Source organism: Kogia breviceps, chromosome 18 (genome assembly GCF_026419965.1).
Source record: "Kogia breviceps isolate mKogBre1 chromosome 18, mKogBre1 haplotype 1, whole genome shotgun sequence".
Taxonomy (NCBI): domain Eukaryota; kingdom Metazoa; phylum Chordata; class Mammalia; order Artiodactyla; family Physeteridae; genus Kogia; species Kogia breviceps.
In genome coordinates, this window is record NC_081327.1 from 712,779 (window position 1) to 734,523 (window position 21,745).

The window sequence follows — 21,745 nt, forward strand, 5'->3', positions numbered from 1 at the left end:
CCACCTGAACATTTTTTTCTGATTCAATTCTGAGGTTTCTTTCATTTTATTTATATTGTTACCTTTCTTCTGAATAATCCTTACCTTTCTCCCGAGCATTAAGCCCCACTCAACAGAGCTGAACAAAGAGATCCATAACATCCTGCCTCACATCATAGTGTCTCCCGTTTTGTTTTTGTTTTTGGCCATGCCGCGCAGGTTGTAGGAATTGACCCCGAGTCATTGGCAGTGAAAGCGCAGAGTCTAAACCATTGGACCACCAGGGAAGTCCCTGGTCTCCGGTTTTGGTTTTATCGTGGCGTCAATCATCAGCTGGCTCAGAGGGAGGGAGATAAAAGGTACAGTATCATTCTGAATCATGGGGTGCCATCTACAGCTCTAATAGCCTCTAACTGCTTACTTGATGTCTATATTTTTGCTAGAATAGGGGGTGGGAAGCAGCCAAGGAACCATATTCTTGGCTGACAACCCCTCAGTGTTTTTTGTTTTGTTTCTTTTAAATTTGGCTGTGCGGGGTCTTTGTTGCAGCCTGCAAGATCTTTTTGTTTTTGTTTTTAGTTGCAGCATGCATACAGGATCTAGTTCCCTCACCAGGGATTGAAACTGCGCCCCCTGCACTGGGAGCCTGGAGTCTTTAACCACTGGACTGCCAGGGAAGTCCCCCTCAGTGTATTTCATTTGCAATCCATTTAGCAGGACCTACAGGCTCCACGTTTTACGTATGTTTTTCCTCCTAGTCTTGAGTGCAGCACTTGTGCAAACTCAACCCAGGGATGCCCTGGAAACCAGCCTGTTAACAAAAATCATCCTCCCCACCCTCTGTGTTTCTTTCTGCACAACAACCCCTTAGTCATTATTTGAATTAAAATAAGGGGTCATATCAAATATTTTATTCTTATCACCAAGTGCAAACCTTTCACAAGAATTTTTAAAATTAATTTATTTATTTTTGGCTGTGTTGGGTCTTCTTTGCTGTGCCCAGGCTTTCTCTAGTTGCAGTGAGCAGGGGCTACTCTTCATTGCGGTGTGCAGGCTTCTCATTGTGGTGACTTCTGTTGTGGGGCATGGGCTCAGGCACATAGGCTTCAGTGGTTGTGGCTCCCAGGCTCTAGAGTGCAGGCTCAGTAGTTGTGGCGCGTGGGCTCGGTTGCTCCACGACATGTGGGATCTTCCTGGACCAGGGATCGAACCTGTGTCCCCTGCATTGGCAGGCAGATTCTTAACCATTGCGCCACCAGGGAAGTCCCCACAAGTATTATAATTGAAGATATTTGCAAAACTCCACAGAGCGGACTCCTATGAGGTTTTCTTAAAAGCAAAGCATGGGAGGGACTTCCCTGGTGACCCCCCGCTTCCACTGCAGGGGGCGCAGTTTCAATCCCTGGTTCGGGAACTAACATCCCACGTGCCGAACAGTGCGGACAAAAAGAAAAGGAAAGCATGTGACATAGAAAGACAAAGAAAATGCAAGACTATATTGGGGGTCAGAGACCTCCAGGCAGTTTCCCAGACTCTTATTCACACAGTGCTGTGATTCACTTCCAAATTAAGCCACAGACATCTGAGTGTTGAACTGTGGCTTGAAGAGAGCTCAAGTCAGAAGATAGCAGCAGGGATTTTTATGCCCTCTGGTAACAGTTGAGCAAGACTGCATAAACATTACAATTAGCAATCAAAGTGACCCTAGTGTTGTCACAGGATTTTTGGATATTAAACAACACAAAATAAATCCCGCTGTCCTTATCTTAGCAAAGGGTCAAAGCCAGATATTCAGAAGTCCCTAGAGATAAAGCTAGAGCTTTTCCAGTCCAGTTTTAAACAAATTCTACCTTACATGAAACAAATGCACAATATATCAAAATCTGTGGTATGCTGCTGATATAGTACTACTTACAGGGAAACTTACAGAATAAATGACTACATTAGAAGGGGGTTCTCAAATAAATGACACAATCCGTAAGAAAATAGAAAGGACAAGCTAAATCCTACAGGCAGCCCTATAATAAAGCTCTTTCAATGGGAGTCACCAAGAACACTGGATAAGTCACAAAACCCACATCTCTGGAATCCTAGATCTCCATTCTCTCAACCATTTTCCTGCCTGCACAGCAACAGCCTTGACTTGATTCACTGAATCTAAGGGAATCCACAAAATGTTTATAGATTGTCCTACAAGTGATCTTGACCATAGGAGAGATAATAGCTCTGGAGGTCCTGACAATTTCTGTACCTTATCCTACACAGCCATAGCATGGGAATATCTTAGCAGGTACACCCCTCTAGGGTGTTGTAATCTCTCCAACTACTTATTATTCACACCCAATGTTTCTGAACCATGTGGTTTCCATCTGGCTCCTGTAGGTCTTCCAGCCAGTGACACCTGCCTACCGAATTCTGAACTCAGGCTCCTTGGCAGGTACCAGAGGCCAGCTGCCTCTTAATAATGCTTGGGAATATGAAACATTCTATAGGAACAAGGGACTAACTGCTCTTCTTCATACTTACTTATGGACCCACAAATATAACTAGCCTCCAGGCCACATGGCATGTCTCACAGAGCCCTGAAGTCATTCCTAGGTCTTGGGTAGCAATGCAAATTGGGCCAAAAGTGGACAGCTATTCTTTGCCATCATGCTGTCCTCTCTGAAGCACAGAAAACCAAGGATTCCCACAAAATCTGTTTATCACTTCATGCTGGTAGAACACAGTTGTATCCTCAACACACTCCACACAATGAACAGAACCCTCAAGATTAAAGGCAGCTCAGAGTAAGGACTTTATTATTGTACAAACACGAGCAAATGTAGGGCACAGAGTTCCAGGGCTGTGGGACTTGGAGACTGTATACATCCACAATGAGACCAAGAAATCCATGAAGGTAAATCTCTGCAAGCTCCCTGGAGAGCTCATCTTATGAGCTGATTCTTTCCACACCTAAACCAGTCAAAGGGTGAAAATGAGGCCCCCTGTAGGCCACTGAGGCCAGTCATGACTCCTTCCAGGGACTGAGGAGACGGCAGAGGTCTGCCTGACTAAGCTTATAAGCCTGACTAAGCTGCCTGACTTTGCCAGATGGGAACAGCAGGATGCCTTCTACCACCGAGAAAGGCACAGTTTATAATGTGCGCCACAGCTCCTGAAAGCATCTCATGTGTGTGGGCACTCATCAGGAATCTTCCTGTCGTGGATGTTCGTTATGTATGAAGTTTCACTTCTGACTGACGGCTCTCTCACAAAACCCACGTTCAGGGCTTCACTCTGGGGACAGTTATTACGTTGAACAAGGAAATAGCACATTCTCTGTATTCTAAAGCCTTTGTCCAGCATGGAGTTCCTGTGCCAAATAAGGTTCGGCCTTTGGGTGAAGGCTTTCCCACGTCTGCTGCACTCACAAGTACTGCTAAGTACTCTCAAATGTACAGTAAGTTGGGAGCGCTGGCTAAAAGGCTTCCCGCACTTACTGTACTCTCACGGTCTTTTTTCAGCGTGAGTCCTCTGGTGGAGAACAAGTGTGTGTCTGCGGTTGAACTCCTTCCCATGCTCCCTGCACTCAGAGGGCCTTTCTCCAGTGTGAACCTTCCAGTGCCGAATAAGGTTTGGCCTTTGGGTGAAGGCTTTCCCACATCTGCTGCACTCGTAAGGCTTTTCTCCAGAGTGAACTTTCTGGTGCTGAATGAGTTTGGATATGCAGCTAAAGGCTTTCCCACATCTGCTGCATTCGTAATCACTGCTATGAATTCGCCAGTGTACGTTAAGGTGGGAGCTTTGGCTGAAGGACTTCCCGCACTCCCTGCACTCATAAGGCCTTTCTCCAGTGTGAGTCCTCCTGTGCAGAACCAGTGTGTGTCTGCGGTTGAACTCTTTCCCACACTCGCCGCACACGTAAGGCTTTGCTCCTGTGTGAACCTCCTGGTGTCGAATGAGGTTAGACTTGCTGCTAAAGAATTTTCCACATTTACTACACTGATAGAGCCTTTCACCTGTGTGAACTCGCCTGTGTTCAACAAGGCCGGAGACTTGTCGAAAGAACTTCCCACACTCACTGCACTCATAAGGCCTTTCTCCAGTGTGTACTGTCTGATGTTTAAAAAGGTCACAGCTTTGGCTAAAGAATTTCCCACATTGGCTGCACTCATAAGGCCTTTCTCCAGTGTGGATTCTCTGGTGCCTTGCAAGTGTGTCTTTCCGAGTGAACACTTTCCCACATTCACTACATTTATGAAGCTTCTGTCCAGTGCTAAGGGCTCCCCCAAGCTCAGTGCTCTTACGGGGCTTCATTCTGTCATGAGAAACCTGGTGCTGAAGGCCAGAGGTGGCTGGCAAGTCAACTCTGCCCTCACCGTGTATGTAGGTCTTCTCTGGCACATAGATTCTGCAGCTTTTCACAGTGTCCCTGCCCTCATCCCTCCTGAAGAATTTCTTTCCACTGTGCTGCTTGTGGTGCTGGTGAAGGTCTGCACTGAACCAGAACTGCTTCCCATGTGCCTCACATATGTGTGGTTCCTGCCTGGCTTTCCCCCGTGGGTATTCAGTCAGGTGTAAGAGGTCTTTCAATATTGGGCCAGACATGTCACACGGGTGTGTCTTCAGACCTGCCACAGGAGTCCTGAACTGTGACACTCTTTCTAAATAAACACTCTGCTCAGAGGAAACAGCCTCAGCCTCCACTCCACACCAACAACCTGAAAGCAGAAAAGTGCCCAATGAGATGCATGTTGACTTTGAAGGAAGGGACAACCACCTCATAAATGTGTCTGACACTCCGAGGATAAGTCCATGGGACTGTTTACAGGACAGAGAGGCAAGGACAGGTTGAGGAAGGGATTGCTATGAGTTGTGGGGTCTCTGAAGGTCACAGAATGGGGGAGGCCTCCTGAAGGCAAGGACATGAGGACAGAATGAGGACAGAATAGAGCAAAGAGCTTCCAGTAGGACGTTGGCTGTTGGGACAGGCAAGTGCTAGGCAGAAGGGCATGTCCAGGCCCAGGAAACTCCAATCACAAGAGAGCAGCTGGTGTTCAAAGATTACTGATGGATATGTGCAAAACTCGTGACACATTAAGTGCAGGCCCATGTTGCAGACGAATGCAGAGTGAGCAGTAAGGAGGAATGGGTGCAAGGTGGATGCCAGGGGCTAGAAGTCAGACTAGAAATAAGTCACAGTGTCCAGAATGGGGAAGGACAGGTAGAAACGCTGTGTGGCCACAGGCCTTGAAATCAAACACAGGTGGAAACAGTCGATATCTCTGGATTTGAACCCAACCTTGACATCATGCCCTTCTTTGGTGTCCACTCACCAGGTCCAGGTCCCTTCTGAGCCTCTTTCTCTGTGGCTGGAGTCATATCCACCTGGGCAGGCATCCAGGGCTCTTCCCCTTGCTCAAGCTGCATGACTAAATGTGATCTGGAGGATGCAATTCCTAAGGGAAACCGAGCACTGGTGAGTACTGGCTCAGAGCAACCCACCCTATGACAGGCCACAAGTTAAACAATAATAATTATTACTGGGACTTCCCTGGCGGTCCAGTGGTTAAGACTCTGCACTTCCACTGCAGGGGGCATGGGTTCAATCCCTGGTCGGGAAACTAAGATCCTGCATGCCACACTGTTCAGCCAAAATAATAATAATAACTATAATTATTACAAAAAGAACCATGAAGGAAGCATCCAAGGGTCTCCATAAGTAGTGACTATCTGAGTGCCTGTAACTCCTGGTATAATGGAGCCCCAGACAATGTCACCTGGAAGAAGGCAGCAGAACCTTGGGCACAGAGGTGTCATAATTCTAGACAGATTCACCAGCCCAGAAAGTGACCAAGACTAATGGGTTCCATTGGGAAAACTATGTCTTGTGACTCCAAAATCTTTGGCTGTGTGGCTTCGGGGCTGCTCAGTAAGAAGTGAAGACATGCCATAGAGCATAGCCCTGGCAGCCATGGCACCTACTCCAAGAAACATTGCAAGAAAGCAGTGTGGGAAGGACAGAGCAGTCCCTGCGGGAAAGGAGAAAGGAGATGGAGTTGGTGTGAGGGTCTTACCCAGGGAGGCTAAAAGTGCAAAGTTCTCCAGCATCACATCCCGGTACAGGAGTCTCTGATCCTCATCAAGGAGCACCCATTCTTCCCGGGAGAAGTACACAAACACGTCCTCAGAGATGGCACAGCCCTGCAAAGATGGGGACAGCAAGGTCCATGAAAAGTGTCCCAAGTGAGTATCCCCACTCTACCTACCCACAACAATGTCCTGCTCACCCATGTCCTGAGGTTCCCAAGTCAAACGAAATACCAGGCATTGATATCATCGGTTCTTGCTCTCTCCTGACTACCCCCAGTGATCACTGTGTCAGCCGACAGCAGCAAAAAGCAGGTTGGGAGATAGATGCCATTTAAGCTCTGAGCCTGGCCCAGTTCCCCAGGGGAACCCCATAGCATACTTCCTGGACATACTTCCTAAACCTGGGCTCACTCTTTTCACTTAAGCCCCCAACAACAGGGTCCTAGGACAATCAGTTTACACTCCCTCCTCTCCTGCACATCACTCTTTGGACCATGCCTCCCTCACATCTTCAGCTACCTACAACCAACTTTCTGGCCCACACTACAGACATCACCCTGGACTCCCCAGATGTCACTCTGCACACAGCATGGAGAGAACATTTGGCAATACAAACAGGATGCTATCTTGTCCCAAACCTCCAGTGGCCCCCACTGCCAAAGCCCCCATTCCTGTTTTAAAGCCCTCCCAATCTGGCCCTTTTCCTTTCTTCAAATCACAGGCACCCAGAACCCCATGCACACCTCAGTTACTCTGAGCCCTCTTCCATTTCTCAGTTGTACACTGTATTAAGTTTCCTGTTACTGCTGTAACAAATCACTAGTAGCTCTGTGGCTTAAATCAACTCAAATTTATCATCTTACATCTGGAGGTTGTAAGTTCAAAATGGGCTTCACTAGGCTAAAAATCAAAATGTCAGCAGGATTGGGACTCCCTGGTGGCACAGGGGTTAAGAATCCACCTTCCAATGCAGGGGGCCCGGGTTTGATCCCTGGTCAGGGAACTAGATGCCACATGCATGACACAACTAAGAGTTTGCATGCCACAACTAAGGAGCCAGTGAGCTACAACAAAGGAGCCCACCTGCCGAAACTAAGACCAAAAAAAAAAAAAAAGATGTCAGCAGGATTATATTCCTTCTGGCAGCTCCACAGAAGAATGTTTCCTTAGCTTTTCTAGCTTCTAAAAAACCTCCTGCGTCCTTGAGTCCTTGCCCCTTCCTCCATCTGTAAAGTCAGCAACTATCATTCTGACATCTGTTTCATTCCTCAAATCTCCTTCTTTGACTCTGATCCTCCTGTGATTACACTGGGTCCACGGGATAACCCAGAATAATCTGTCCATCTCAAGATCATTAGCTTAATCACACATATAAAGTCCCTGTTGTGGGACCTCCATGGTGGCGCAGTGGTTAAGACTTCGTGCTCCCAATTCAGGGGGCCTGGGTTCAATCCCTGGTCAGGGAACTAGATCCCACATGCATTCCACAACCAAGAGTTTGCATGCCACACCTAATGAGCCAGTGAGCCGCAACTAAGGAGTCTGCCTGCTGCAACTAAGACCCAGCACAACCAAATAAATAAATAAACATTTTTTTAAAAGTCCCTGTTGCCATGTGAGATAAGACATCCAAAGCTTCTAGGGATTAGAAAATGGACATCTTTGGGAGGTCATTAAGCTGCTTATCACATATATGTTGTCCCCACACCAGTCACAACTTTCCTACACCTAATTATCTGAAAATTAACTTTACAACAGATCTCTCCATTTCAGTGGCTGGCATTTCCATCCTTCCAGCAGCTAAACCCAGAGCTTTGGGTCATCTCTCCCTTACTTCCTTCTCTCACAATCCACTTCAGAAAATAAAATCAGCCCTAGTAAAGTAACAGCATGAGAACACAACCTCTTGTGCCACCTTCACAGCAATCACTCTGGTGCAGCCCATCAATGCTCATTTAGACTACTGCAGTAGTCTCCTCCCTGATTTCCCTGTGGTGTGACCATATATAAAAATTAAATTCTCATCTATAACCTCTGTAGCAGCTGAACCAAAATGGTCAGAACTCTCATAAAAACTACATTCTTGGGACTTCCCTGGTGGCACAGTGGTTAAGAATCCTGCCAATGTAGGGGACATTGTAGGTTCGAGCCCTGGTCCGAGAAGATCCCACATGCTGTGGAGCAACTAAGCCCATGTGCCACAACTACTGAGCCTGTGCTCTAGCGCCCGTATGCCACAACTACTGAAGCCCGTGCCCCTAGAGCCCATGCTCCACAATGAGAAGCCACAACCATGAGAAGCCCGTGCACCGCAACGAAGAGCGGCCCCCGCTCGCCACAACTAGAGAAAGCCCATGCACAGCAACAAAGACCCAACGGAGCCAAAAAATAAATAAGTATATAAATTTATTTATTTATTTATTTATTTATTTATTTTTTTTGCGGTACGCGGGCCTCACTGTTGTGGCCTCTCCCGTTGCGGAGCACAGGCTCCGGATGCGCAGGCTCAGCGGCCATGGCTCACGGGCCCAGCCGCTCCGCGGCATGTGGGATCTTCCCGGACCGGGGCACGAACCCGTGTCCCCTGCATCGGCAGGCGGATTCTCAACCACTGCGCCACCAGGGAAGCCCTAAATTTATTTTTAAAAAAACAAAACTGCCCTCTTCCCTTTTACACCCACTTCCAACTTAGGGGCCAATCAGCTTTCCCCCTCCCCTGCCCTCGAGCCTCAGCTAAAGGCAAGTGATGATGCCCAAGTCCCTTGCTATTAGCAAGCTCTGAATAAATATGAATAATTTCCACACCTACCATCACTCCGTCTCCACCATCACTCTGAACCTTCACTGTCTGTTCTCTCTGCTGCCAGAGCAAGCCTGTTGAGATTCTGCTCCACATTCCCCATGGCTCCCATCACCCTCAGAATAGAGGCCAAGACCCTCAGCTGGCCATTTCAGGCCTGAAACCTGTCCCCATGTTGTCTCCCCCAGAAAGGAAAGAGACTAATGGTTTGTTGGACACTCAAAGCTCAGCTTCAACTCCAAGCGTCTGAACATGCCTGGGACACCTTTCATCCCTCATCTCTCAGGGTTCTACAGGAACCTCTCCATGTAACGATGGCTTAGACTGAGCCTGCCTCCTCAGAGCCCACAATTGCTGGGACAGGGGAAAGCAAAGACACGTAATCCCACATATTGGGAAGGTGAAGGCTCAGCTATCAGCTTGGCCACTGTCACAGGAGCCTGTGGGCAAAAGGGATGGGAACAGCCCATATCACACCAGGGGATGGAGCTGCTATTCCCGTCTCCAGGATTCTACACCCCCAGAAACGAGATGGGGCGCCGGAAGCTCTGCCCCAAAGTGAAGTGCTCACAGAAGAAGGTCCCTCTCCTGGGCCATGGTTGGCAGAGAGCTGACACCTTGTGGTACTGAGAATTCTGGGTACTGCAGTCCCCACCTCAACACCAGGTGCTGAGGGGAAGCCCGTGGTCAGAAGGTAGAAGGCAAAGGGATTGAGCGCCTACTGTCTTAGCTTGCCAGTTGCTCCCAAGCCTCAGGCTGCATCTCACACCTCAGAGTCTCTGTAACTGGATGATGTTGGTACCAAACCCGAGTTCGGCGGCTTGCCACTCGAAAAGCCAATACTCGACAAACAAGTGTTGGTGGAAAAGAAAAAGTTGCTTTATTTAGGAGGCCAGCAATCTGGGAAGCTGGTGGACTAATATCCTAAGACCATCTCCAAGTTGCTGGTTAGGAGACAAAGGTTTTTTTGCTGTTGATGTTGTTTGTTTTGTGTGTGTGTGTGTGTGGTATGCGGGCCTCTCACTGTTATGGCCTCTCCCGTTGCGGAGCACAGGCTCCGGACGCACAGGCTCAGCAGCCATGGCTCACGGGCCCATCCGCTCCGCGGCATGTGGGATCTTCCCGGACCGGAGCACGAACTCGTGTCCCCTGCATCGGCAGGCGGACTCGCAACCAGTGCGCCACCAGGGAAGCCCAGGAGACAAAGGTTTTAAAGGCCACATGAGGGAGGGGCTGCAGGGTGCATGATCCGCTTGTGCTCAGTTCTCAGATTGGTTGGCATAAAGGTGAAGTTTCGAGCATCAGCAATCTTCTGGTTTCAACCCGTCTGAGGTCTACGTGCTTGCGGTCAGCAGTTTTCCTCCGGTGGGGGTCGGCTTCATATAAAATCTCTAGTGGGCACTTCATATCCTGAGCGTGATATGACATTGGTTGTTTTGGAGGTTCACAGCCTGCAAATCCCAGCCTCATCCCTCCGAATTTGGGACCCAAGGCCAGCAGTTTCACCTCCATGTTGTGAAATGTAAAATGAAGACAAAACCTCCCTTGCAGACCTCTGTGAAATTGTTTAAATATTCCTCAAACATAAACGTCCATTACTAAAACAGCAGAAAAAAATAGTGCCCATACCTTGGTGAGGTTAAGTATGAAGTGCTTAAACCAGTGCAAGGTGCAAGATTAGTGCTGAATACATGGTCCTCATCATCACAAACCTGGGCTCTCAGGTACCCATGTGGCAGAAAATGAGTCAAGGCTGCCTGCTTGCAGTTATGGGCAGCGTCTGTCAAAATTCACATACACATACCCTGAGCCTATGAGTAGCCTTAACAGGAATGATTTAAAATTTTACAGGATGACAGTGTACAATCTGTGCCATTTAAAATTATTTCAAGAAAAAAATAATCACACATACAGAATGACATTATCAATTTCAGGTAGCCAGTTGCACTAGGGATATGTCCTAGACAAGATGATTCAAGATTTACAGTTTAAGAAATATTTTCCTGGGACTTCCCTGGCGGTCCAGTGGTAAAGAATCCGCCTTACAATGCAGGGGATAAGGCTTCGATCCCTGGTCAGGGAACTAATATCCCACATGCTGCGGGGCAAATAAGCCCATGCGCCACAACTACTGAGCTCATGTGCCTCAACTAGGGAGCCTGCGTGCCAAAAACTACAGAGCCCACACGCTCTGTAACCTGCGTGCCACAACTACAGAGCCTGCGTGCCGCAATGATAGATCCCACATACCACAACTAAACCCGACGCAGCCAAAAATAAATAAATAATCTAAAAAAACCAAACTTTTTCCCTCAGGAGTAAGTACAGCATAGTGTTGTAGCATAATTCTTCTGTATCTTACTTTCAAATTCACAATCTTTGAACTTGCATTAGAACCAATCATTTCGTGATTGGCTTCAAATTCAATGCAATCTAGCACATGGTGTCCAGTGTCTGACTTCACGGACTGAGCTCTGGAGAGAGGCTTACCTGGGTTTGCAGCTGGTAACCCCATTACTGATTACAGTACCTTAGGCAGAAAGCCTCACTTCTTCAAGCTTCAGTCCCCTCATTTCTGAAATGGGGAAATAACAGTATTCACAGCACATGGTTTATGGGATTATTACGGAATTACATGACATCCTCTGGTCATTCTTCCAACAGTCTTCAAACCCTTCACAATGGAGGACAGAAAATGACTCCGACCATCCACATTCTCTTGACTTGATTCAGAGGATTTCAGGTGCTCAATTTCTCCAGGAACCAGAACCTCACCCCCACCAGACACCCCCACCCAACTATCCTCAGGTAAACCGGCTCCAGGTGGATCTGTGTAGTAAGTGGAAGCTCAGCCTGAATTCCCATGACTCAACCTTACCAGATTCAGTCTCCAACAGGATTCCACCACTTGATACTGGGGTCCAAAGTGAGCACTAAACCCTGGGAAGAGGGAAAAAGTGCAGTCACTGAATTCTATGGAAAAGATTGCTCCATTCGTTTAGGTCATCTTTAATTTCCCTCAGCAGACGTGTTTTTGTAGATTTCACCTACTTTGAAGTTTTCAGTAATACTGAAAAAATAACTGTAGTTTTCAAAAAAATACTTAGGAATGAATATAACGAAAGAACATGTACATGTTTCATTATATTCATTCCTAAGTATTTTTTTACGCTATAGATTTGTAAATTTTAATCATTCAATTTTTGCTTTCTGTGTATTGTTAACATACAGAACACAGTTCATTTACATCTATATCCCTGTCTACCACATACACGTGTATTTATACATATATATAAAGAGAAAGAGAACTGTACACAGCACTTTGCTACATTCAGTTATGCTAGTGAGTCTTCTGCATCAATATGATGTGATTTTTCTTCCTTTTTCTCCTTTAGCCTGTTAATAAGTTGGATAACATTCTTTGCTCTTCTAATATTAAATAAGCCTGGCACCACTGAAAGAAATTTCTCTTGGTCATTGTATATAATTCTTTTTACACACTGCTGAATTTTGGGTCTTCGTTGCTGCATGTGGGCTTTCTCTAGCTGCTGTGAGCAGGGGCTACTCTTAGTTGCAGTGTGCAGGCTTCCCATTGCGGTGGGCTCTCGTTGCGGAGCACAGGCTCTAGGAGCGCGGGCTTCAGTAGTTGTGGCTCACAGGCTCTAGAGCTCAGGCTCAGTAGTTGTGGCGCATGGTCGTAGCTGCTCCATGGCATATGGGATCTTCCTAGACCAAGGCTCGAACCCGTGTCCCCTGCATTGACAGGCAGATTCTTAACCACTTCGCCACCAGGGAAGTCCACCTCTCCAACCCTCTTATGGTTACTATTCATGTCTTATTTCATTCCTTTTAGCATATACTTATGTTTCTAATTAAGGATCATTTATTATAGTTGCATGGAGTTTGCCCATGCATTTAATACAGTCTGACAAGCTCTCCCTATAATTTAAATATATGAGATATTTAAAGCAAAAAAACTGAAAAAAAATTGTGGGTACAAATGTATAACTTACTCGCTCTTATCTATCTTCTTAGAAAGGGATAAATCAGACAAAGAATAAGCATATAAATGATATTAATAATATAACATTCAGAAGATACACATTCATCTTGATTTTACACTGTTGAACATTTGAAAAATTACATTCACAAAGGGAAAAATGAAGCCACAACACAGATCACAAGTTTTATGAATTCTCTATGAATATATGCATATTTGTTTACTAGAGCAGTGTAATAATATGATTTATAACAAGAAATACGTATTTGGCCTTTTATTTTTTTATTTTTAAAATAAATTTATTTATTCAATTTTGGCTATGTTGGGACTTTGTTGCTGCATGCAGGCTTTCTCTAGTTGTGGCAAGTGGGGGTTACTCTTTGTTGTGGTGCACGGATTTCTCATTGCAGTGGCTTCTCTTGTTGTGGAGCACGGGCTTCAGTAGTTGTGGCTCGTGAGCTCTAGAGCGCTGGCTCAGTAGTTGTGGCGCACAGCTTGGTTGCTCCGCGGCATGTGGGATCTTCCTGGACCAAGGCTCGAACGCTCGAACACGTGTCCCCTGCACTGGCAGGCGGATTCTTAACCACTGTGCCACTAGGGAAGTCCCCGCATTTGGTCTTTGCCCAGATTTTGGGCACAGAACTCCTAAAACCTTAGGTATTTCCTAAGTGAGAGAGCAATAAAAATGCCCTTATGAGGTTACTTTGGGAAAGCACAAAAGGATGGTGGGGCTGGTTTCCAGGAGAACCAACCACACGATTAGAGCGTTGGAACTTTCAGTCCTACCCCCTCACCTCTGATGGGGTAGAGCAGTTGGAGACTGAGTTCAATCGCCAATGGTCAAGGATGTAATCAATCATGCCTATGAAATGAAGCCTCCATAAAAACCCAAAAGAATAGGGTTCAGAGAGCTTCCAAGTTGACAAACACATGGAGACGCAGGAAGAGCAATGTGCATGGGAACTCTGCACCCTTTCCCCATACCTTTCCCTGTATGCATCTCTTCCATGTGGCTGTTGCTGGGTTATATCTTTTTATAATAAACTGGTAATCTAGTTAGTAAAATGTTTCTCTGAGTTCTGTGACCCACTCTAAGAAAATTGATTGAACCCAAAACAGAGGCTGACTGGAACCTCCAATCCATTCAGAAGCCCAGGTGAAAACATGGACTTAACAACTGTTGTCTGAAAGGGTGTGTGTTGGGTGGGGGGAGTCTTATGGGACTGAGACCTTAACCTGTGGGATCTGATGCTATCTCTGGGTAAACAGTGTCAGAATTGACTTGAATTATAGGACACTCAGCTGGCGTGAGAGAATTGCTTATTGGTGTAAGAAAACCCACCCATACACAATGGAATTGGTGAGACCATAATCTTTAGCAGCCTTTCTCAAATGGGGTTCCATGAGATAATTTGTTCCCACAGAAAATTATTTCAGTGGATACTGTCTTAAATACCCCAAGGAAAATACATGCCTAGGACCAGTCTAAATGCATAGAAGAATAATCAGTTCACTACTTACAATGGATTCCTTGGGAAACTAATGCTTAATTGTCTCATAAAATCAATTGGATAGAGTATACAAAGGGAGACTAATATAGGAATTTCAATAACACAAACTATCTTTCCTGGCTATTTTATAGCTCATGAAGAAAATCAGAATAATATCACCCCCAAAAAATATGCCTCTTTGAAATAAAAATTATTTTGAGCTGAAGGCAGTGAGAAACAGCAAACACAGAAAAAGCTCCCCCTTTTCTACCTAAAGGCAAGATATAAATTCTCCTTTTATTGGAGACAGATTATCAGCCCAGAGACTGGCACCAAAGGAATCTGCAATCAAACCACACAATATTAGGTTCCTCCCCCGTATTTACCTTCTCAGTTTGCTGCCCTTGGAAGCCTAAAACTGCTTTTCTTCGTTCTGTCATTTCTCTACAAATTTACTCTTATTTGTCGAAGATACTAATATAAACTAGAATTCTAAGCCACCAATTCCAGTTACTTTTGGTTTAGGTTTCTCCCACGTGTTGTGTGCTGCACATATTAATATACTGTTTTCCTCATTGGTCTGTTTTATGCTTAAAGAGACCCAGCTGAAAACCTAAGATTGGCAGAGATAGAGTTTTGCCTCTCCTACACTCATTAAAATTACAAATAGTATACAGAAGTGTGGGCAGAAACATTTCCTGTGTTGGGACAACTTATGTTAGAGGAATTCTTTGGTAGGAACTTCCTGTGAGGCAAGAAGCCTGTCCTCCTTGGAACATTTAGTCAAAAAAAAGGAGAAGGACTTCCCTGGTAGTCCAGTGGCTAAGACAGCACTCCCAATGCAGGGGGCCCGGGTTCGATCCCTGGTCAGGGAACTATATCCCACAAGCAGCAACGAAGATCGGAGATCCCGCTGCAACTAAGACCCGGCGCAACCAAATAAATAAATAACAAAGACAAAAACACAAGGAGGCACCCCAATGTTCACTGCAGCACTATTCACAATAGTCAGGACATGGAAGCAACCTAAATGTTCATCAACAGATAAAGCTGTGATACATATATACAATGCATTACTCAGCCATAAAAAGGAACAAAATTGGGTTATTTGTAGAGACGTAGATGGACCTAGAGACTGCCATACAGAGTGAAGTAAGTCAGAAAGAGAAAAACAAATATTGTATATTAACATATATATGTGGAATCTAGAAAAATGGTATAGATGATCTTATTTGCAAAGCAGAAATAGAGTCACAGACTTAGAGAACAATAGTATGGACACCAAGGGGGGAAAGGGGTGGTAGTGGGATGAATTGGGAGATTGGAATTGACATATATACACTATCGATACTATGTATAAAATAGATAACTAATGAGAACCTGCTGTATAGCTCAGGGAACTCTACTCAGTGCTCTGCAGTGACCTAAATGGGAAGGAAATCCAAAAAAGGGGGGACATATGTCTACATATAGCTGATTCACTTTGCTGTACAGCAGAAACTAACACAACACTGTAAAGCAACTACCTTCCAATAAAAATTAATTAAACACACACACACACACACACACACACACACACACACACAGGCTGGGACAATCTATCATATAGCATTTGAGGGATTTTGTGGCTTTGGCAAGACTGAGTAAAGTGGAATCACTGCTGGCACTGGAGGAGCTTTTCAGTGTGTGTTTCTCTTAGAACAGGTTGTTCAAAAGCAAGGGTAACTGTCATCAGACAGCGATTTTACGACACCCCATCTTCTGTTGCCAGGCCAGGTTCCTTGTGCCCTACAAAGCATTCTCCTCATCCAGACACTGGACAAACAGAGTGCCCCTCCTTTGTGGACGGAAGTCTCAGAAATGCCCACCCTTCCCCCCCTCACCTCCATCCACAGCCCTCCCCTCTCACCCCAAGGACCATTTGAAATAACATACTTAAGATTGCTACCCATGGGACCTCCCTGGTGGCGCAGTGGTTAAGAATCAGCCTGCCAATGCAGGGGACACATGTTCAATCCCTGGTCTGGGAAGAGCTCACATGCTGTGGAGCAACTAAGCCCATGTGCCACAACTACTAATCCTGCATGCTAGAGCCCACGAGCCACAACTACTGAGCCCACATACCACAACTACTGAAGCCCGTGTGCCTGAAGCCTGTGCTGTGCAACAAGAGAAGCCACCACAGTGAGAAGCCTGCGCACCGCGACAAAGAGTAGCCCCCACTTGCCACAATCAGAGAAAGCCCATGCGCAGCAACGAAGACCCAACGCAGGCAAAAATTTTAAAAATAAATAAATTTATATATAAAAAAAGATTGCTACCCCTAAATCTTATCTCCAGGCCTTGACCTAGTCCAGACCACTCTCTACACCCTGTGGACATCTCCAAATCAGCCCCTTCTCCAGAACGCCAGACCTTCCAGTCCAGCTGCTCATGTGACACCTCCACTCTGGGACATCTCAGAATCAACCATGTCCACTCTGAAACCTGCTCCCTAGTTTGACTTCCTGATTTCCATTTTCAAAATGTCCATGAAAAAAGAAACTGGGCTTCCCTGGTGGCGCAGTGGTTGAGAATCCGCCTGCCGATGCAGGGGACACGGGTTCGTGCCCCGGTCCGGGAAGATCCCACATGCCGTGGAGCGGATGGGCCCGTGAGCCATGGCCGCTGGGCCTGCGCGTCCGGAGCCTGTGCTCAGCAACGGGAGAGGCCACAACAGTGAGAGGCCCGCGTACCGCAAAAAAAAAAAAAAAAAGAAAAGAAAGAAAGAAAAGAAAAAAGAAACAAAAACAAAAAAAATTTAAACTTGTTTTTTCACTTACTATCAATCACAGCCTCATCTGATGCAGGAGGAAGTGTTGTTAGTGGTATCTTTAAAGTATATCCAGAACCTGATCCCTTCTTCCCCCTCTCCTGGCACTCGAGTCCATCCACCGTCAAAACATTTCTTGAAGCCGCTGCAGTAGCCTCTTTACCAATCTCCACGCATTCATCCTCACATTCCCTGCCCCAACCTAATCTGTTTCGCCCAGCGCAAAATGTGGGATACTTTTAAAATCTCCACTCAGATCAAGTACTCCTTCTATTCGAAACTCTTATGGCTCCCAGAGCCCTCAGAATGAAAGTACAACTCCTCAACCCAGGTGTGACTCCTCACATCCTGCTCGGCGCTGACACGACACGGATCCCCGATCTCCCCAATGCCTCTGGCTCAGTCCGACCTCCAAGCCTTTGCACCTGTCGGTCCCTCTGCCTGTCCCCCTCTCACACGCGCCATCACACTGTCAGAAACAGGGACCCCACAATCCCGGATACGGGCCTGGGCTGCAGGCACGGGAGCAGGCGCCCCGCACTCGGGGCTTTAGTGTCTGGTGGGGTGAGGGCACTGAGGGCCCGGAGGAGGAGCGTGTACCTGAGGGGGGTCCCTCAGGCCGGCCGCCGCCATCGGGGTCTGCGGGCGGAGTGCGCCGGGAGAGGCAGGCATCCGGGTTGAGTACACGGATACCGCGGTCCCAAGCCCCGCCCCGGCGGCGGGGTCACCGCAGGCGTCGCCACCGCCGAACCTCTTCTCGCCTCCAAGCGGCGGGGACAACTCCTCCTCACGCGTCTTCCCGATTCCTCCACCCTCGGTCCTAGACCAAGCATTCAAAAGCCCCCTAGCGCGTAGATCCTGACAAGAACCGACAAAACATCTGGTTACGCCTAAGATGCCGGAAGTCTCCCTCCGACGTCTTCCGCACGCACGGAAATGCCCCTCTCCCGGGCCTTCATTGGATGTGTGGCGCAGAGCCTTCTGGGTAATGTAGTTCTTGATAAGCCATCGGCCTAGAGACAGGTTCAGGGCCTGGGCTTGGGCTCCTGGGGAAAGGCTGCGTACCACAAGGAGGGGTTTGTAAGTGGTACCCTTAATTCCCGAGGATGGGGCGGGGCCCGCACGCAGATTCCGTGGATTGCTGTCTGCACTAATTAAAGAAATGTTTGGAGTCATATTATTTCAGATAGTCCAGAAAGCTGCAAAACCAAAAGGACACACCACACCAAGTTTCTCTCGTCCATTCATACCTGGGAGCTAGTAACCATTACCTTGTTGCCTTTTAAATACATTCTGGGGACTTACCTGGTGGCCCAGTGGGTAAGACTCCACGCTCCCAATGCAGGGGCCCTGTGTTCCATCCCTGGTCGGGGAACTAGATCCCACATGCATGCCACAACTAAAGATCCCACATGCTGTAACTAAGAGCTGGCACAGCCAAAATAAATAAATAATTTTTTTTTAGTGTTAAAAAAAATACATTTGGACTGAAGCTTTAGGTTCAGTGTTGTTACTTTCAGTTCTGGTTAGGGACAAGGGAGGAAATATTCCAGACAGGGCCATGGAGTGGAAGAAGAGAAAGGGATGTTGAGGTACTTTGGAGCCAGTAGATAGATTTCCTCAGAAAACTTTTCTCCTGTCTGTATAATAAGTGATTGTATTCATCCCAGGAAGCAGCACTTTTTTCCAGGTAATATTTCTTACTTGGTATACTGAGACGGGCTGGGACCTGGGACCCTTTGCTGCAGTGCTGAAGTTCTTGCACCTGGACACACCTCTCTTCAAGCAACAAAATACGAAGAAACTGTATGGGACTGAAAATAACTGCGTGCACGCACAGTTGGGGCAAATTCTGAAACCAAAAGATACAAAGAGACAAAAAAAACCCCAACTGCCACTTTTGAAGGGCCTGGAGCAAAAATAGGGTGTTGGGAGCAAAAGCAGGGTACTGTGCAAGCCCCCTTGCACACAGCACCACCTAAGGGGTGGGCAAAACACCTAAGCCACCCCTCCAGTCAGACCCCTGGACAAACCCCTTCCCTCATCCCATATAAGGAACAAGCTTGCTCCCCCTTGGGGAGCCGGCAAGCAAGGGAACTTGTTGTTCGTTCTTGCTGCCCCCTGCTGCAGCAGGGGCCCCAATAAAGCCTTGCCTGAATTTCTTGTCTGGCCTCTAGTCAATTTCTATTTATTGGGGAAGGCCAAGGACCCTGGTCTGTAAGAATACCACCATATATAGAATTGCTTTTAACATCTGAGACCTCTTAGAAAAGAAGTGCTACCATTTGAATGCTATTTCCTGCCTGAACAGTGACCATCATCGTCACATTGGGAGCATAAGCCCAAAATGGGTCATATGAACCGAGATAAATGTTTGGGACACCATGAAGTCATCTCCTTGCTGTGAAGTGATCACCAGGGGTGTGCACCAGTGATCTGCACAGGGAGTTGAGATTATCAGTGAAAAAATTCCCGAGAGTTATTGATAATGATTCTGCAGCTATTTGAAGAGAGTGGAGAAAATAGCTCTGAGGAAATATTTACAATAGTTGTAAAAAGGTAATTTTGAGCCTGAGTACTGAAGTATGAGAACTGAGAGAATGAAGCTGAGCAGATAAAGGGTTTATTCATGAAACAGCCGAACAAGGAGACAACAAATCGCAAATCCATCTCCCTGAAGGTGAGAGGCTCTGGATACTTATGGGATAAGCCTGAGGTGTGGGGAGCATAGGGGAAGGCGATTAGAGATAAGAAAAAGGTGAAGCAATCATGGTTTTGCACAACAAAGCTACATGCTTCTCCAGGGGACTCATGTTCAGAAAATGGCGACGTTAGCATGTTCTAAGGGTGGAGTCTTTGGCCCTCTGATGTCAAGTGGTAACTGATTGGATAACTCGTGCGTGCCCAGTTGAAGGGTTTGTTGTCCCAATCAGTCTTGACTGGCTCAAGCTTGAACTGGACCCAGATGACTCCAAGTTCGTGAGAAAAAACTCCGGCAAACATCTTAATTGTTTAGGCCGTGTGATGCTTGGATGACATTCAAGTTTTTATAGAAACAACGGAAGCAAATTTGATCAGTGAAGGCATTTTACAGTTCAGTATTTATTAAGCAAGTTATAGTTTAATTTGATCTAACTGACGACTCCTCTCAGTTTCAATAGTAGCTATGTGTTTTGTGCAGGTTTCAGCCTATTGATAACCAATGTTTCCCTTGCCTGTATTGACAGTGACTGTGTCCTACTCAACAAGGAACACTGTTTAATCCATATTATATATCTTACTCCACAATATTCCTCTGCTCTAATCATCCCAGGGCCAGGCTCCAGGCAACTAGAGATCACCCCTGTGCCCCAAGTCTCACCTGAGTTATTCAAGTACCCAATCTTAAACAGTTTACTCTGCCCTTGCCTTCCTTTGCCTTGAAACTCCATAAGGGATCTGGCATAGACTTTCCCCTCCCTCCTGTCCTCTGCCTCCTGACAATTCTGATGTTTTTCCCTGGGACACTGGGTGGCATATGGTAACAACTCCCCTCTGGACACTGTGAGCAAAATAAACTTCTTCCTTCCAAGCCTCATTCTCCCTTACTTCTGTGGCCACAGCGACATTACTGTACCATATCCAGCATTTCTATTTTTAGAACAAGTGTCCTCATGAAGAGAATGGTTTAGTTTGGGAAAGGAGGAGACCCCCATGATGCTCAGGGATCACTAGCGACACCATCTGAAGTCAAAAGTTCATGAATAACAGGAGTAAAACCAATGTATCACCAAAGCAGTAATTTGTGAAAGTTTATTGTACACACACCAAAAAGACAGTATGCAAACGAGAAACACTCATACCAAAATGTAGTATGAGACGCAGGGGTATATTGTTACAAAGCTACTTAGGTAATGAGAAAGCAGGGACTGTTTATTCATTTTAGTGATTGCTTATTGTATGTGAATTTTCTTAAATGATAGGAAATTGGTCAGTGGTTACTTCATACCAACCTTGAGAAACAGTTCAAGTTTTGCTTATAATTTCTGAAGGCATAAGCAAGAAATGATCCAGGACAAATTAGTCTTGCAAAATAAACTAAGCTTTGTTTTGTAAGATTAGACTAGTTTTGTCTGCTCGGGGAATTTTCAAGGCTCGTCTCTGTTTTTTATTTTAATACTGGGAAAGCTCTACCTCTTGCTGGCAATCGTGGGCACTACTTTGGGGTTTTTTTGTTTTGTTTTTTTTTCAATATTTATTTATTTTGTATTTATTTTTGGCTGCGTCAGGTCTTAGTTGTGGCTTGCAGGCTTCTTAGTTGTGGCATGATGCGGGATCTAGTTCCTTGACCAGGGATTGAACCTGGGTCTCCTCCATAGGGAGCTTGGAATCTTACCACTGGACCACCAGGGAAGTCCCGTGGGCAATACTTTGTGAAGCTCTGCATTGTCTGTTCCAAGTGTGACCTTATCTTCCTACCCTAAACTGCTGGGCCTGTGACAACTCTGCAGGACCTGGCCCCTGTCAAAGCTTGGCAGGGATAAGGAGACGAACAGTCAATGCTATCTCTCCCCATCATGCAAGTCTGCCTGGACAAACTGACTAATTAT

General features: G+C 46.3%; 1 protein-coding gene across 3 annotated transcripts; it reads right to left on the reverse strand.

The window, feature by feature from the left end:
• Positions 1 to 2,752: 2,752 nt before the first annotated feature.
• On the reverse strand, positions 2,753 to 18,067 carry ZNF671 (zinc finger protein 671). 3 transcript variants are annotated; one of them, XM_067019962.1, is made up of 5 exons: positions 17,167 to 18,067; positions 11,733 to 11,794; positions 6,039 to 6,165; positions 5,298 to 5,420; positions 2,753 to 4,682 (listed from the first exon to the last, which is right to left on the reverse strand). In XM_067019962.1, the coding sequence occupies exons 3-5, from the start codon at positions 6,070 to 6,072 to the stop codon at positions 3,469 to 3,471; spliced, it is 1,371 nt and encodes a 456-aa protein (XP_066876063.1). In that variant the 5' UTR covers positions 6,073 to 6,165; positions 11,733 to 11,794; positions 17,167 to 18,067; the 3' UTR covers positions 2,753 to 3,468. The 3 variants fall into 3 exon arrangements, with proteins under 3 accessions (XP_066876063.1, XP_066876064.1, XP_058900709.1); XM_067019963.1 differs by lacking the exon at positions 11,733 to 11,794 and having other exon boundaries at positions 17,167 to 18,062; XM_059044726.2 differs by lacking the exon at positions 11,733 to 11,794 and having other exon boundaries at positions 17,757 to 18,061.
• Between the last annotated feature and the right edge of the window lie 3,678 nt (positions 18,068 to 21,745).